The 15,500-nt window shown below is 39.4% G+C and overlaps 1 protein-coding gene across 6 annotated transcripts in view; it reads right to left on the minus strand.

Moving 5' to 3' along the window:
• Window positions 1–15,500, minus strand: part of ARHGAP32 (Rho GTPase activating protein 32) — a 165,559-nt gene that overhangs the window by 33,299 nt on the left and 116,760 nt on the right. For 4 of the 6 annotated variants that reach the window (XM_087706354.1, XM_087706356.1, XM_087706352.1 and 1 more), the window contains one exon: window positions 2,336–2,485. The exons of 1 other annotated variant lie outside the window; for it this stretch is intronic. In XM_087706354.1, coding sequence (XP_087562480.1) covers window positions 2,336–2,485 — 150 coding nt within the window. Of the gene's footprint in view, window positions 1–2,335; window positions 2,486–13,545; window positions 13,879–15,500 lie in introns of those variants that run through there. One more of the 6 variants, XM_087706358.1, reaches the window with a different exon arrangement.

Below are 15,500 nucleotides of genomic sequence, written 5' to 3' on the forward strand. Positions count from 1 at the left end.
TTGCAATGTATGGCTGTGGAAGTTGGACCATAAGGAAGGCTGAGCACTAAAGAATTGAGGCCTTTGAACTCTGGTGCTGGAGAAGACTCCTGCAAGTCCCTTGGACTGCAAGGCGATCAAATCAGTCAGTCCTAGAGGAGATCAATCCTGACTGTTCTCTAAAAGGCCAGATCCTGAAGATGAAACTCAAATACTTTGGCCACCTAATGAAAAGGAAGGTCTCAACAGAGAAGAGCCTAACGCTGGGAAAGATTGAGGGAAAAAGAAGAAGGGGACAGAGAAGGAGGTGGCTGGATGGAGTCACCGAAGCAATAGGCGTGAGCTTAAATGGACTCCAGAGGATGGTAGAAGACAGGAAAGCCTGGAGAAACGTTGTCCATGAGGTTGCGATGGGTCAGACACTACTTGGCAACTAACAACAACACTGAATTAATCCAAAATTTACCTCTTAGCTATTTAATTCCTATTCTCTATATTTTCCAGTTTTCAATATACTATTACATACTGTACTGTAAGGTAACTGCTAAAGAACAGGGGTTGACTTGTGAGTAAGGCCAAAGGCAGATGATAAATGGCCCCTCCCAGAGGAAATTAAAGAGGAGTGAAAGGGGAGTGGAGTTTGCAGAAGACAATTAGTTCGCTTAATTGGTTCGTGACTCTCCAAGACTCCTTGCCAAGTTTTGCACATATCGGCCTGTCAGCTCTCCAAGCCAGATAAGATCTGTGACTGTAAATCCTCTCTTGAAAGACTTCGCTCGATGTGAATGAGTAGTATTCACAGTAAACTAATAAAAGGGTTTTTTGCCGGGACAAGGAGTTGCTTCATGCTCTTGGGAAGCCTAGGTCAGAATATGGTACTTCCCTAGGCAACATATCTTCCTCCGTTTCCCAAAGTCATTCCCACATACCATCACACCTCTAGGTCTTCCTCTACCCCATTGGATCATATACTAGGTGAAGATGGACTTTATCAATAATAGTCTGAAGTCAGCCTTCCAGCAATACAGCCTCTAGGTCCCTGAGAAGAAACTGGTCCAAAGTAAAGACCTGTATTAAATATTGTAGTGGCTTCCCTCCTCTTACTGTCATCTGCTCTTTCTGTGAAAATGCCTCCCTCCAAGTCGCCAATCAATCTTCCTGTGTCTCGCCCACCCACTGCAAGGTTCACAGCTATCACTGAGTCAATCCTGTCCACCTGTTTATCAGGGATATCGTAAAATAAGTATCTGGGCACAGAAAATCAATGGCAATAAAGAACTGTGTGCCTTAATGTCACAGACCAACTGAATTTTGCCTGGCTTAACACTTTCAAGATTTAATCCAACACTCTGCTTGGGTCAACTGTGAAGCTGACCTGACCAAAACCATCTTGGAGCTTCAGTGCTGCCACACTGGAGCTGAGAAATAGGGAGAGGGGGGAATTGAGATAGTTGGGACTTTGTAGCCAAAACAAAATACTTTTCTCTTGAGAACCAAGGACGTTCTCACACCTGGGTCCCTGGAAGGAGGAATGATGTTATCGGACAGAGCTGTGATCAGATCATGTGACTGATCGTTTTGAGAAAGTGAAAAACTGTTGCTTTTAATTAGATGAAAACCACAGGAATCCTCCAAGTCGGTTTTCACCAAATATGTCCCAATATGATATTTCCAATAAAACTACCCTTTGAGGAATCCACTTGCCTCGGAGTTTTGGCTTGCTGTGGATCTATTACTTGGAACCTGACAGCTTGTTCAGATGACTGTAATTAGGTTTGGTTAGTTTACTGCTTGATAATCCTAAACTCAGTCCTGCTTTTAGAATTAATATGCAGATCTATTTGCTAAAAATGGCCTAAAGTAGCCTAACAATAATTTGGCTAATAACAAAAACATATTACAGCTTGTTAAGAGATTATAAGTGACAAGAAAAATGTTTTTAAAATGTCTTGCCAAGCTCCAACTGAGAGTGATTACTTTGGTGTTGTGTAGATTTTGAGGCACAGATGGACTTTAGAGCTGGCACTTAAGCAAGATTAATTCAAAGACAACAGGGTTTCTAAACTCAAACCAAAGGTGCTTTCTATTTTTCTACTCGCATTTTTTACGTGCTTTCAAACTGCTAGGTTGGCAGAAGCTGGGACAAGTAACGGGAGCTGACTCAGTTACGTGGCGCTAGGGATTCGAACCGCCAAACTACCTACCTTTCTAATCAACAAGCTCACTGTCCGAGCCACTGCATCCCATTCATATAGAATTAGTTATAATTAAATCCAAGTTTCTTTTGGAAGTGGTTTCTGTGCTGGTTTGTATAAACGAAGTGTTCATAACAAGCATTGTTCGCTTCTTTTCTTACCATCGTGACCAGAGTTCAGAAGATGTTCTCCAAGATCACAGCCAAACACCCTCTCCTTTAAGATCCCACGCTGTTTCAGTTTCTGCTTGGTTGGTCGAGACTTCATGAATGTACGCAAGAAAGTAATAAGCTTGCCGTGTTTTTTGGACACTGTAGGATTGAAACAGAAAATTCATTTTAGGGGAAGACCATTGTGAAGATGCTTTATTAATATGGGTCTAGTCCAGGGGTCTCCAACCTTGGCAACTTTACGACTTGTGGACCTCATCTCCCAGAATTCCTCAGCCAGCATGCGCTGGCTGAGGAATTCTGGGAGATGAAGTCCAAAGTCGTAAAGTTGCCAAGGTTGGAGACTCCTGGTCTAGTCAATAAGAAACAATCCTGTTGCTCTATTGGCTGTTTACAACAACCTCCTCTTTTTCTTTATATTTTTCTCCACTATCATTAAAAATAACTGATCAGGTGAAGCAGAATCTGTAACAAGAGAAATATTTCAAATAAAACACCCAGAGTAGCTTCAAATTCCATAGACTTGTAAGATAGTAGGCAATTGACAGGGAAGGAAAGACAGCATAAAAACAGGCAATGCAGCTCCATATTTTGTCCCACAGTTTTCCTAGCTACTTTCAGAAATCCAGAACGAAACACTAGGTTAACCTTTTATGAAGGGAAATGACATGCTCCATTCTTCTATGTTCAGCTATAGCACACTTCGGTGGCCAGCCTGATATTGTTCCCTCGCTTGCATCCAAGTCCATTTTTCCCAACAGGATTCAAAAGTTTTCTGCCTCTTCAGAGAAACCACAAGCATTTAACTTTGGAGATGAATTAAAGGGCTGCTAAGCTTCTACAATGCTTCTTACTTTATTTGTTCATTGATGGCGCTTCCATAATGCAAGAGTCAACAACAACAAAAACGAATCCTGGCTGTTTACAGTACTTACATGACTGATGGGTAGCAACTGATGGCTACGTTTGCACAATCCGTTTACCCATTAAACAAACTATTACGTCTGCAATTTCTTGGGTTTGCATGACGCACTGAGTACACAAGAGTTCCCACAACGTAACTCCCAACTAAAATAGGTTGACTAGTTAGCGCAAGCCCAGCCAGTATGTTTGATTTGCTTTTTGCTTGGCTGTTAGCAATGATACGTTCTTAAGAATCTTTGGTATTGTCAAAATATACAATTAGATCATTCGAACTTTGAGTTCAGGCACCTGATGGGGAGAACAGGACTGGTTAGAGCCAGGTGACAATCTGACCATCTGGCCCTCCCATTTTTGTACGAAGTAGCCTGCAGTACTGCACTCTAACCACTGCGTCACCAAGGCTCATGGATGCCTGTCCTTTAATGATAGGAGTATATACAAACACACACACACACACACACAAACACTCTTCCTACATGTTCTCTTTCAGCTGGTATGTTTATCCTATAGGGAATTTGAGAAAGTTGTACATTGCATCTACTTATTTTCCAATTAGTGCTCAGCTATTGTAACATTTTATTACTGATTCACTTTTATTATTATTATTATTTCTGTATCCATCTTGATATGATTTTGATGTTATATGCTTCCCTTTTAAGGAAGTATGAAGCACAAATTTCAACAGGAAATCAGAAAATAATCTCATAACTTTCATACTGATATTGAAATTTTTGGAGGGACAGCTGTTTGTTTTATTTCCCCTACAACAATAAAATAGATAGCCAGCAAAGATAGTAATATATGGAAAATTGCTCCTGGAATCAGGAATCGGTAAGAAGAAACTCAAGAGCATTTTCTATTTTTATTAATTTTCTAAGGATTATTAATTGCAGGTTACTGAGTAGGATCTTTAAAAGCATAAACCTTGAGCGTTAACACACCAAGTACAGTGGTATCTTGGTACTCAACTGTTTTAAAACTCATCGAATTTCGTATTCAATGCATTTTGATGTGAAAATTTTGTCCCGATACTCATTGTTTGTTTGGTATTCAATACACAAGTTAGAACTTGTCAGTGTCGGCTGTCTTGTGACTCACTATATTATTCCTTATGGGGAAAAAATGTTTGGTACTCATCATTTTTGGTATTCATTGCACCTCCTGGAACCAATTAACGATGAGTACCGAAGTATCACTGTATCCTCATAATCCACAAGTATGCAAGTAATATATGGCTACAAAATGAGAAAATAATACATTTTTAAAGCAACCGGCCTATGAAAGAGACTGATTGCCTTTGTTTGGCAGCAAATCTCTACAGAGATATTTTACTGAAATAAAAGCCAAAACATGAAGCAAATTGTCTGAGGACTTCCTATGTCTCCTACTTTTTGGTATCAGGAAGTTCTCAAGGCTCAATTGTGCAGTGGTTATGAGTAGTTAGGTTAACTCGAGCTTGTTCTCCTTCAAGGCAAATCTGACTCTTTTGAAACAGGTTGTTGTGGCAATTAAACTATATCAGAGATTGTTTGAGGAGGTGAGGAAAGCATCCTGAATTAATTTCAAAGTAATTACACAGCGTGTTATTTTACATAACTGAACCCTGAGTGAAGACATAGACAATTCCGAGGCGGCTGTATTAGGTAACAGGGTTAATCAGATTTTCAATTTGTTAAAGGAGGGGGGGTGATATCACAATCAAGCGAATGTTTGTGAAAAGTGCCACTGATAGGCACACAACGTCAATGCAAACTGAAGGGAAGTGATTGATGACAAGAGCAAATGGGTTCCTTCCTTTCCTTCCCTATTCGGGATAAAGTGCAAGTCATTAGCATTTCCCCTACTTCCTTGTTTGTATCAGCTGCCATTGTTAACATCCCAGCATTAGCTAGAACCACAGTAGATATTGTTATTATTATTATGGCAACATTGCAAGAGGAATTTGGGGCAAACATGACGGGAGCCTCTGTTCAAATGCCAGTGTTCTTACAGAAACGCTTTGGAGGGGGGAAACCCCATGCCATTACGTAAGAGAAAAGGAATGTGGGTGAAATTCAGCTCTCCTTGCTCAATTCATATTTCGGCACTTTTTGCTTGACATTCATTTTGGAACATCACAACAATTCAAATTGGATCACAACCTCTGGTTTAATGAATACAATTTGTTGATTTCCTCTGGGTCAGTATGGTGGTTTGCTGAGAGCTCAGTTTCCTGATCTTGACTTGTAGACTGCAGGTTGTAGTAAAAAAAAAATGTTTAAACAGCGGCCCCGACAATGCAATTGAAGCTCATCCATTCTTTATTTGCGTCCTTGCAGAGATCCCTGGAAGGGACAGAGCTGACATGGTACTTTTATCCTTGGCACCGGATGAGAGAATATGGACGGAGCTTTTCTGCCTCTCTTTGAACTCGCTGTTTAATCTCACTAACTAATTGCACGGAAAATGAAAAGATTATTAATAGAACTGTCCAAGAGAATAATCTGACAACCTACAAGACAGCTTTAAATTAACTACAGTTTAATAATAATGCTTTTCTAAAACAAAACTCTGGGAGGTTTCATATTATAGCAATAACATTTAGACCTACATACCGCTTCACAGTGCTTTAATAGCCCTTTCTAAGCGGTTTACAGTGTATTGGCCTCAACAACCTGCCTTTACCTACCTCGGAAGGATGGAAGGCTGAGTCAACCTTGAGCCTGGTGAGATTCGATCTGCCAAATTGCAGACTGCTGGCCTTTCTTACTATATATTCTCTTAAACTAGGGGACTGTATTCAATTTAAGCTATAGTTTAAGGCGAGAAACAACTGGTTCAGTCATAGTCTGGATGTTACAGGAAACGTCATCTAAACTAGGTCTAAACAACACAACTATGAAGTTACTCAACTAAATATTGTTTAATACTTTAATACTGCAGTATTAAATATCGCAGTATTAAAGACTGCAGAAAATCAGAGGCAAAGAAGGTATATTTTCAATGAGTGTGACTAATAATTTAGCTTCACTGTTTACCACACTGAACCTTTATCAATGGAATGGTCTAAAAAAATACACTTAGAATTTTATAACAATGGAGCACAACAGGCTTAGAGGACAAAAGAGCCTCTTTAATTAGAATCATGACTTTATTCTTTGAGAATTGGCTGACTGCAAGCATTACCTTTAGTCTAGAATGTTTTATGACCATGACAAAGGCAGAACAAAACAGAAAACGTTTGTACATTCTTTCAGAAGGGGCATTTTGAAAAAGCAGCTTTGCTATCTTTTTCTTAGCAATAAACTTCGATGTATTTACTCTACGGAAGCTTAAAAAATTGTGGGTCTGATCAGCACCTTGACTAATATATTTTATTGAAAGGCACATCCTTGTATGAACTGCATTTTATGACTTGCAAATAAAATTAGTCAGAGACAGGTGCTACCAGACTTCTGATTTTCAGAACTTACAGGATATCGCTTGGCAAACAAGAGTAGGTGTAGGCTAATGGAATTTATGGTTTTTCTACCCTGAGGAGTTCAAAATCCTATGCGGGACCTTGCCATCAATAACAAACTGCACTGGTATTATACCTTTATAAGAGAACATTTCTGATTTCAAAGTTTTACTTACAATTCATTGAAATATATACCCTGCCCAAATTAGTCCGGGGAGAAAAATAAAAACAGAATACCCTTGCATATCATCATCCTCATAAGGTAAAGGTTCCCCTCGAACATATGTGCTAATCGTTCCTGACTCTAGGGGACGGTGCTCATCTGTTCCTAAGCCAAAGAGCCAGCACTGTCCAAAGACGTCTCCGTGGTTATGTGGCTGGCATGACTAAACACCGAAGGCACATGGAACACTGTTACTTTCCCACCAAAGGTGGTCCCTATTTTTCTACTTGTATTTTTACATGCTTTCGAACTGCTAGGTTGGCAGAAGCTGGGACAAGTAACGAGAGCTCACTCCATTTACACGGCGCTAGGGATTCGAACCGCCGGACTGCCAACCTTTCTGATCGACAAGTTCAGTGTCTTAGCCACTGAGCCATCACGTTCTCCCCAATAATTCTCATAGGCAATGCCTATTATTAAGTCTAGATATTTACATCAGACTAGATCAGACATTTCGATCTGATGAATTTATGATGCCTTCTACAACGTAAAAAGATTGAGTTACTTGATATTAGTAGATAAATGATATTTATATGAGATGACTGCTGGTCTTGGATGAAACCCTGAAGGTAAGCAAGACAGGGACATTGAAGCAAAGCATCCCTTTTGGTTTAAGAAGCAAGGGGAGGGGGGGAAACCTGTGGATGTAGCTGAATCTCAGCTGAACAAAAGCATCTTTTTCAAGGGCATCACGATCTTCAAATATTCAGACTACGCATTCTTATACTCAAGATCTGCCAGTTGAAGAGCTGTAAGACTATGCCAGCAGCAGAACATAAGGCACAGCTCTGTCACTCAAAATAAGGGAGCTTTAATTTCAATTGCTAGTGCATCTGTTATGACAGCGCATTCCCACCAACACAGTAGCCAAATTAAGACTGAGAAGGAAGGAACAGATTTCCATCCAATTCCATACTGCTTAGACTTTGAATACAAGCGCAAAGGTAAGTCTCCAAAACCAAATCCATTCCACTTAAGAGTTTTTGAAGGATTTATTTCAGAGCCTCTTTCTCTGACCTCTAAGAAATCCAACAGGATAAGCTAGAGGACTGAAGAAAAAGAAATGAAGTTCCCATCTTTAAAAAAAAAAAAAGAGAGAGTGAAATTATTGGTAGCTGTACCCCCAGAATTTACCTGAACTGCTGGAATACAGAATTGCTCTGTCTGGCTGTACAATGTCCGTCAAAAATCACATTCGCACACATTTTTCTCCTTAACACAAAGACACACAGACAATGCTTTTGAAGACAGTTGTGCTTTTGCAGTCAGCTCATGAGATCCAATATTGCAAGAGTTTGTAAATTAAAGGGATGCACACCATAGCAAATTGTGGCTTTTGGAAATGCATGTAAACAGCGTTCCTCTCCTACATTCCAGATGGCGGTGGGTGTGCTAATACAGAATTATTATCTATGTGCACAGAGAATGACCACATTTTCAATTCATTATCAGCATGTCGATTGCATTCCCCATGAAGGATGCTGCTCTCCCCTCTTGCTGTGAGGAAACTTGTATTATGGGCAATCACTAAATCATATCTGACTGCATCACTTTAAGTAGATAACGGTAGTTTGATAAGAAAACTGCGTGACCCGACAATTGCGCGATAGACATATGCGTGCTGACAAAATAGTGGCGATTAAAACACAACGTCAAAAGCACGCCGACAAATTCGCGTCGACAAAAGCGCGCTGACAAAAGTGCAATGACAGGCACAATAAAATCGAAAAAAATTAGGGTTAGGGTTAGGGTTGGGGTTTTGTCGCGATTTTGTCGAAAATCAATTAGTGATTTTGACGGCGTTCATTTGTCCGTAGCAGGTTTGTCGGCGCGCATATATCTATCGTGCATTTGTTGGTGAACCGAAAACTGAAGCAGCGAAATAAAAAAATAATTCCAAAATATCATTTATCTATTATTTCTCTAACAAGTGTTCCTTATTTAAGCTATGTTATGAAAATTTAAACCAGTACATTTTAAACGGGGCTATTCTAACATGTAATAAAGAAGTCTGAATTCCATAAGTGACACGCATTATTCCACTTAAATGTGTGCATGTGTGAAACTAATTTTTTTATTAAAAAAAAAACTACAAAAAGGTTTTGCTTTTAGTTGGAATGACATTGAGGAATCAGCGAAGAAACTAACCCTGCAAATATTAATTCAGTCTGGCTTTTGAGTTAAGAGCTAAAAAGCCGATTTTGGCTTTTCACTTGCACAGTGAATAATTTCATTATAAAATGCCTGTCTCTCCACACATATGTATCATCTTGTCTCATGCAGTGCAAATTGATATCCTACAAGATAATTTAAATGATACATAGGAAATCATGTCACTCTTAGTGTACTAATAGGATAGCAATTACATAACTGTCAAGACCGAAGCTGGACATGTTTGTCTATCAATGTTGAAAACATAGAAACCAAATTTCAACATGTTTATAAAACTTGTTTCTGTGTACAATACTGATATTTGTTTTAAGGAGGACATTAATGCAGTTACAGTCATGATTTTGGAATGGGAGTGTATAATTATTTGGCAATAGTTAGGGTTTTTTTCTCTTGCTTTATGTAGATAGTGTATATGTATATGAGAGACAAGTATACAAACTAGCAACTCAGGGAACAGCATTAAACAATTCAAATGTTTGGTGAGAAGAAATTTATTGGCAGTTGAAATCGAGTTTCTGTCTTTCTTTTTAACTTAAACTTTAAAAAGTGTTTGGATAATTGAAAAAAGGGCAGAATAAAGGAAAAGTTAATTTTATTTTATTTGGAGAGGGGAGAGGAGGAAAATGTACATTAAAGCCAAAGAGATTTCAGTTGACATTACAGGAAAACAAGTCTACTTAAATCTCTAGGAGCAACTGTCTGCTCTGGATTTTGTACAAAATTTTTTTTTTTATATTGTTTTGCTCAAATAAGCACTATTTAAGACTTCTGATGCAGATTTATTGGTTCTAATCTTCTATATTTCTATAAAAACTTCAATGAGAAATTATAACATTCCATATTTGAGGTTGCACCTTCTACCCTGTGATTCAGCAGGGTGAACTATTTTAGATAGCAGTATGGCACTACTAATTTTTAAACGAATAAAAAAAATGTAATCCAATTTATATTAACTTACATTCCCATTTTAAAGTCTAATAAAATACACATTGTGGATTACTGCAGTGTCTGAATATAGATACTATCTCAGAATATGTGCATCATTTCTTGAGTAAATGAAAAATCAGCCAACATTCTCAATTATCTCGCCCATAAAACTATAAAACAAAGGAAACGGTTGGGGGGAGGAGGTTGTAGAGAGAGAGAGGAGGACAAAAAATAAGCAAGATTAAGCCCTCTTGCTCTGTTATTCCACAGCCTGATTAACTGATATTCCATATGGAACTAATTCTGATATCTTTAATATCTTCTAGTAAAGTTGTGTTACCCAATAGCTGCTGAAGCAGTTTTTCCAGTATTGCCTGGAAAACAATACTTTAAAAGTTGCTCTGAACCTTGTTTCAATAATGGAATAATGTTCATTACAAATACACACTGACCCTACAATGGTCAATGGATTTAAAGATTGATAGTCTAAGCAGTAACAAAAAGGCTGTTAAAACAGCCTCTATTCTCGTCCATAAATTGTAGGAAATAAATTGTTTCAACTTCTACTTCAAAACGATGCTATAGAGCACTGCACACCAGAACAACTAGACACAAGGACAGTTTTCCCCGAATGACATCACTCTGCTTAACAACTAATTCCCACAACACTGTCAATAATTTACTAAGAATGCATTACTATTCTTCTTCTCTTCCTTCCTAGTATCGATTTGATAGCTTATTAGTAACCTTGACTATCACTGTTTTATCTTTTTATTCTTGATGAATGTATTTTATTCTCTTATGTACACTGAGAGCCTATGCCCCAAAGACAAATTTCTTGTGTGTCCAGTCACAATTGGCCAATAAAGAATTCTATTCTATTCTACATACCTGAACATAGAATGGCCTTCCAAGAAGTGAGGGGAAGATTGCTGTCCAAACCAATATGTCTAAAGAGTTACTTTATTAAACATAAATGAATCAAGTTAATTCAATAAGCTAAACTAACATCAAGTACGTAATTGCTCTGGAGATAAATTGTTTTTATGATGAAACCTTTTTGATCTGTTTTAATCCAATCAACTATGGTCATATTTTCAATCTGTGGAGCTTGAATATATACTCCAAGTTTAACATATCTCATGTCAGAAAAATTAATGATTCCATATATTTTCACACCTGTTTTATCTTAACATTTGCTCTGTCAGGTGGACTAGATGAAGAGATAGTAACTCAGCTCAAATAAAGGCAACAATATTCAATGAAGCCCATGGCCAAGTTGGGCTTTGGCTCTAGGAGTTGATCTTGCTTCCGCAGGTTATTTTTTATTCAACCATTTCACCTGGCCAACCTTATTTAGGCATGGAAGCTAAGCAAGGTCAGACTTGTTGGCACTTGAGTGAAGATAGCCTGGGCATTCCAAGGCTGGAGGTAACATCAAAATTATCCCGGAAGACAGTGATGGCAAACTATTTCTATTCTGTTGCCAAGGGGCAAAGGGGGGGGGGGGGCTCCATGGCTGTGTCCATGCAATCAGCAACAACATTTTATGTTTCCTAAACAGACTGAAAACCACACTCCATCTCCACTGAAATCTCTGAAAGATCTGGCTCTCTACAAATCTAGAAGTAGGGACATTAAGAAAAAAAAAACCCTAGATCTCATCAAGAATCCACTTTATCCTCTTCCCCCCTCCCCAAATTTAAGATACTTCGGGTAGATTGGGTTAAGATTCATGATTCCTCATGAACTGCCGGAGCATGACACTCAACTTCGTATTTCTTTCTTATAACTTTAGTGGGATGCCATGGTGAGGTCGGGGCTTGGATGGAGAACTTGCAGTCAGGCGAAATGGATCTAGATTATTCCAGTATTAGAATTCTTCTAGTGTACTAAACAAAAACATATTGGAGATGCAGTATTTGTTTCCATGGCAACTTCAACGTTATAAAGTTGTCAACTCTTAACAGAATTTCAATAAATATAGCATAGAAAACCCTATTAGCTGTTTTCTTAAATAAAGCCTTTGCACAATTTTCTCATTTTCCAAAAAACAGAAATCAAACAAATACATTTGAGGGTTTATGTATTTCACTCAAGTAGAACCACTTTGAAGCTTCAAGGGGGGGAAACGGGGAGAAAAAGAACTCAACTTTTTTAGAAAGTATTTTTCAAGCAGAATACCACTGATTTGAAATAGGGTTGTTGTTTTTTTTTTTTTATCATGCTAAGGTACAGCCTGTAGGACGTATTTCCAATAATTACTAGAAATATTTAGCTATGACCACTACTTAAATAATGTGATGTTTAAGAGCCTTGCATTAGAATATATATGTTTAAAAAAAACCTAACACTGTATGAAAACCATCTACAAACTCATTTTTTATCCAGCAACCCTCCCAGGAAATGTTGAGATGCTAATAGACTCACTGTAGAAACAGAAACAATGGGTCCTTTTTAAATAAGCAAGAGCTGCTTAAACCTTTACATTTAAATTTAAAAAGCAATTTATCAGAACAATGACAATCAGAGGAAGTGATAGATTTATCCACTTCCCCACCTGCATCACTTCAACATGTTTTCGATCCAATATGCAAAAGAAATAAATGTAGATACTCCAGAGGTCTTTTACCGTGATGCAGCTGTTTTGAGCCACAGCTACAAAGACTTGTTCGGAAACTTTTAAATCTTCTATAGCCCGAAGAAGTGGGAAGAAAGGAAAGTGGGGATGAGAAGTGGTGGGAGTCCTTTCCTGATCTGGATTTTTGCCCTAATACTTTTCATTCACACAAATAAAAAGTATTTAATTGGCAACCAATAATCCCCAACATCTCTAGAGGTTTGCTATGAGCTCATGTCTACTTTAATAGAGCTTTGCTTCCTTCCCCCCAATATTGGAGTTAATACATCCCTACATATCCAAGAGATCCAAGCACTGATATTTATGAAAAGGCAAATAATCACAACAATGTCTAGTCTATAATTAATGCAAGCTAGGGGAAATTGTCCTTCTTAAAACCCTTTTATTGGCTTGACGAGAAGTCTCCCAGGCAGGCAAATGATTGTAGGGCGCAGATCCAACAATCCTACTCGCTATAACACAACAAAACTAGTTTTTCTAGATGCAACAGTTACAATCTCGCACAACATTCAGTATTCCTGAGTAACAGGTTCTTGCATTTCTTTCCCCATGTAGGAAAGAATGAAACGGTGGATGCCAATAAAACAAACCACTCCATTTTCCCATCATCTTCCGAAGCACTGTTTGCTGACAGCACTTACCAAAACTCCTCGGGCTCAAGCAAACAAAACAGCCTCCGCTAAGCACCAAGTCAAACTCACACCAGAGGATTCTTTTTAATCAATGCCTGTGTCTCACACTGCATTACATCACTTGCAATGCACAGAAACAAATCAACAAGTCAGCAAAAGCAGAATGTCTACGTGCATTTACCTACACCTACACCTACACACACAAAACCACCCCGCAGACAACCTGACAAACCACAGTCTTACCTTTTCTGTCCCCTATTATACACAAATAATAATAGTAACAATAAAGCTCCAAGTAGATCAGTCCTGAAGAACTCGGCAGGCGGCTTATTGCATAAAAAAACCGGCGGAGTTTCGCTGATCAGCTTTGGCTTGGCATTCTCAGGATTTACAGCCTGCGGTGGGAGAGATCAACTGCTCGGCACAAAGTCCTCACCACATACGCACACAATCCATCCCCCCCCTCACCATCCGAGCCCTCCCCTCCAGTTAAAGAGTGGCTTCCTGCACAGCTTTGTATCTGGAAGGAGGGGAGGGGAAGACTTAAGCACCTCCTTTGGGGTACCCACTGTTTCTGCCTCGCCCACAACGGCGGATGCTCCTCCCAAAGGATCTCACCCTTGTGTAGCAAGCCGTGCTTGTCCAGCCCCACCTCGCGCGCCGGGCCACGCCTCTGCTCAGGTGACTCTCAGCGGCTGAACAGAGACCAGCCCATCCTCGGAAAGCCTGGTGTCATTTCTAGTCCATCAAGCAGGCAACAGGAAGGGGGAGGGAGCAGCCCTCAAAGCAGAGATGAGTCAGTGGACAGGGCAAACTCAAAGCAAGGGAGATCCAGGGAGTTTGCAGGAAAGCAGTTCTGTCCCTCGTCTCAAGTAAGGTGGGGGAGAGGCTAATGAAAGGCAGCCCACTGCCCTCCCCCACCCCCCACTTTGGGTGAGTCTTAACTATCATGGGCAGGAAGGAAAAGAAGAAGAAAACATAAGGAGGCAGCTCTAGTTTTATGCCTTCACAGGCATCCGATTAAGTTATTGGGGAAACTGATTAAGACTGATTTGAATAAGGCTAACTAGAGTTATTTGCTAAGCAGGACAAGGAAATGCCTCTATAATGATTTCGGACCTCTCTGCTGCTTTGGAATCCCGTCAAATAATTCCTCAGCTGCTTGGATAAGTTCATGGTAAACCTTAATGCTTCTTGGCAGTTTCCTTAAGCTAGAAAAAAGCTCTCCCACCCCCTTCCTTCTTAGCCCATGATTGCAACTATGGAGATACGCCAAAATCTGCAGATGGTGAAAGGAGGGAATATATTTAGAAGGGATATTAATGTAATTTCAGTGGGTTTGAGCCCACTTGGTGTAGACACCAGGCTGGAAACCAAGAGACTGTGAATTTTAGTCCTTTCTTAGGCATGAAAGCTGGTCTGGACTAGGCAGTCCCTCTCAGACCAAACTACCTCACAGGGTTATTGCTGAGGGGTAAACAAGTGGAAGCAACTTGAAGTATGCAAAAGAAATGCAGGCTCTACATCTAACCTGTATACTGCATGAGTCAAAAAGAGGGCTGTGAAAATATTTATAGACCCCTCACATTCTGATAATAAATTGTTTCAACCCTAACCCTAACCCTCAAAATGACTAGAGGGCTCTGCACACCAGAACTAGACACAAGGACAATTTTTCTCCTGAATGCCATCACTCTGCTAAACAACTAATTCCCACAACAGTGTCATATTACCTACTAAGACTAGTCTTCTTCTCTTCCTTACTAGTACCTAGCCGAGGTGGCGCAGTGGTTAGGGTGCAGTACTGCAGGCCACTTCAGCTGACTGTTATCTGCAGTTCAGCGGTTCTAATCTCACCGGCTCAAGGTTGACTCAGCCTTCCATCCTTCCGAGGTGGGTAAAATGAGGACCCGGATTGTTGTTGGGGGCAATATGCTGACTCTGTAAACCGCTTAGAGAGGGCTGAAAGCCCTATGAAGCGGTATATACGTCTCACTGCTATTGCTATTGCTATTTCCTAGTACCTATCTCTTTCCACTTACAACTATAACCATGTTGCTTGTATCTTTAAAATTTATATTGTTTTGTTTCCTAGTATAATCTGATTGCTTATTAGTAACCTATGACTATCACTAAATGTTGTATCTTATGATTCTTGATGAATGCATTCTACTTTATTTTTCTTTATGTACACTGAG

This window comes from Thamnophis sirtalis, unplaced genomic scaffold (assembly GCF_051295495.1).
Source record: "Thamnophis sirtalis isolate CommonGarterSnake01/CBP01778 unplaced genomic scaffold, rThaSir2_p1.2 scaffold_2, whole genome shotgun sequence".
NCBI classification, from domain to species: domain Eukaryota; kingdom Metazoa; phylum Chordata; class Lepidosauria; order Squamata; family Natricidae; genus Thamnophis; species Thamnophis sirtalis.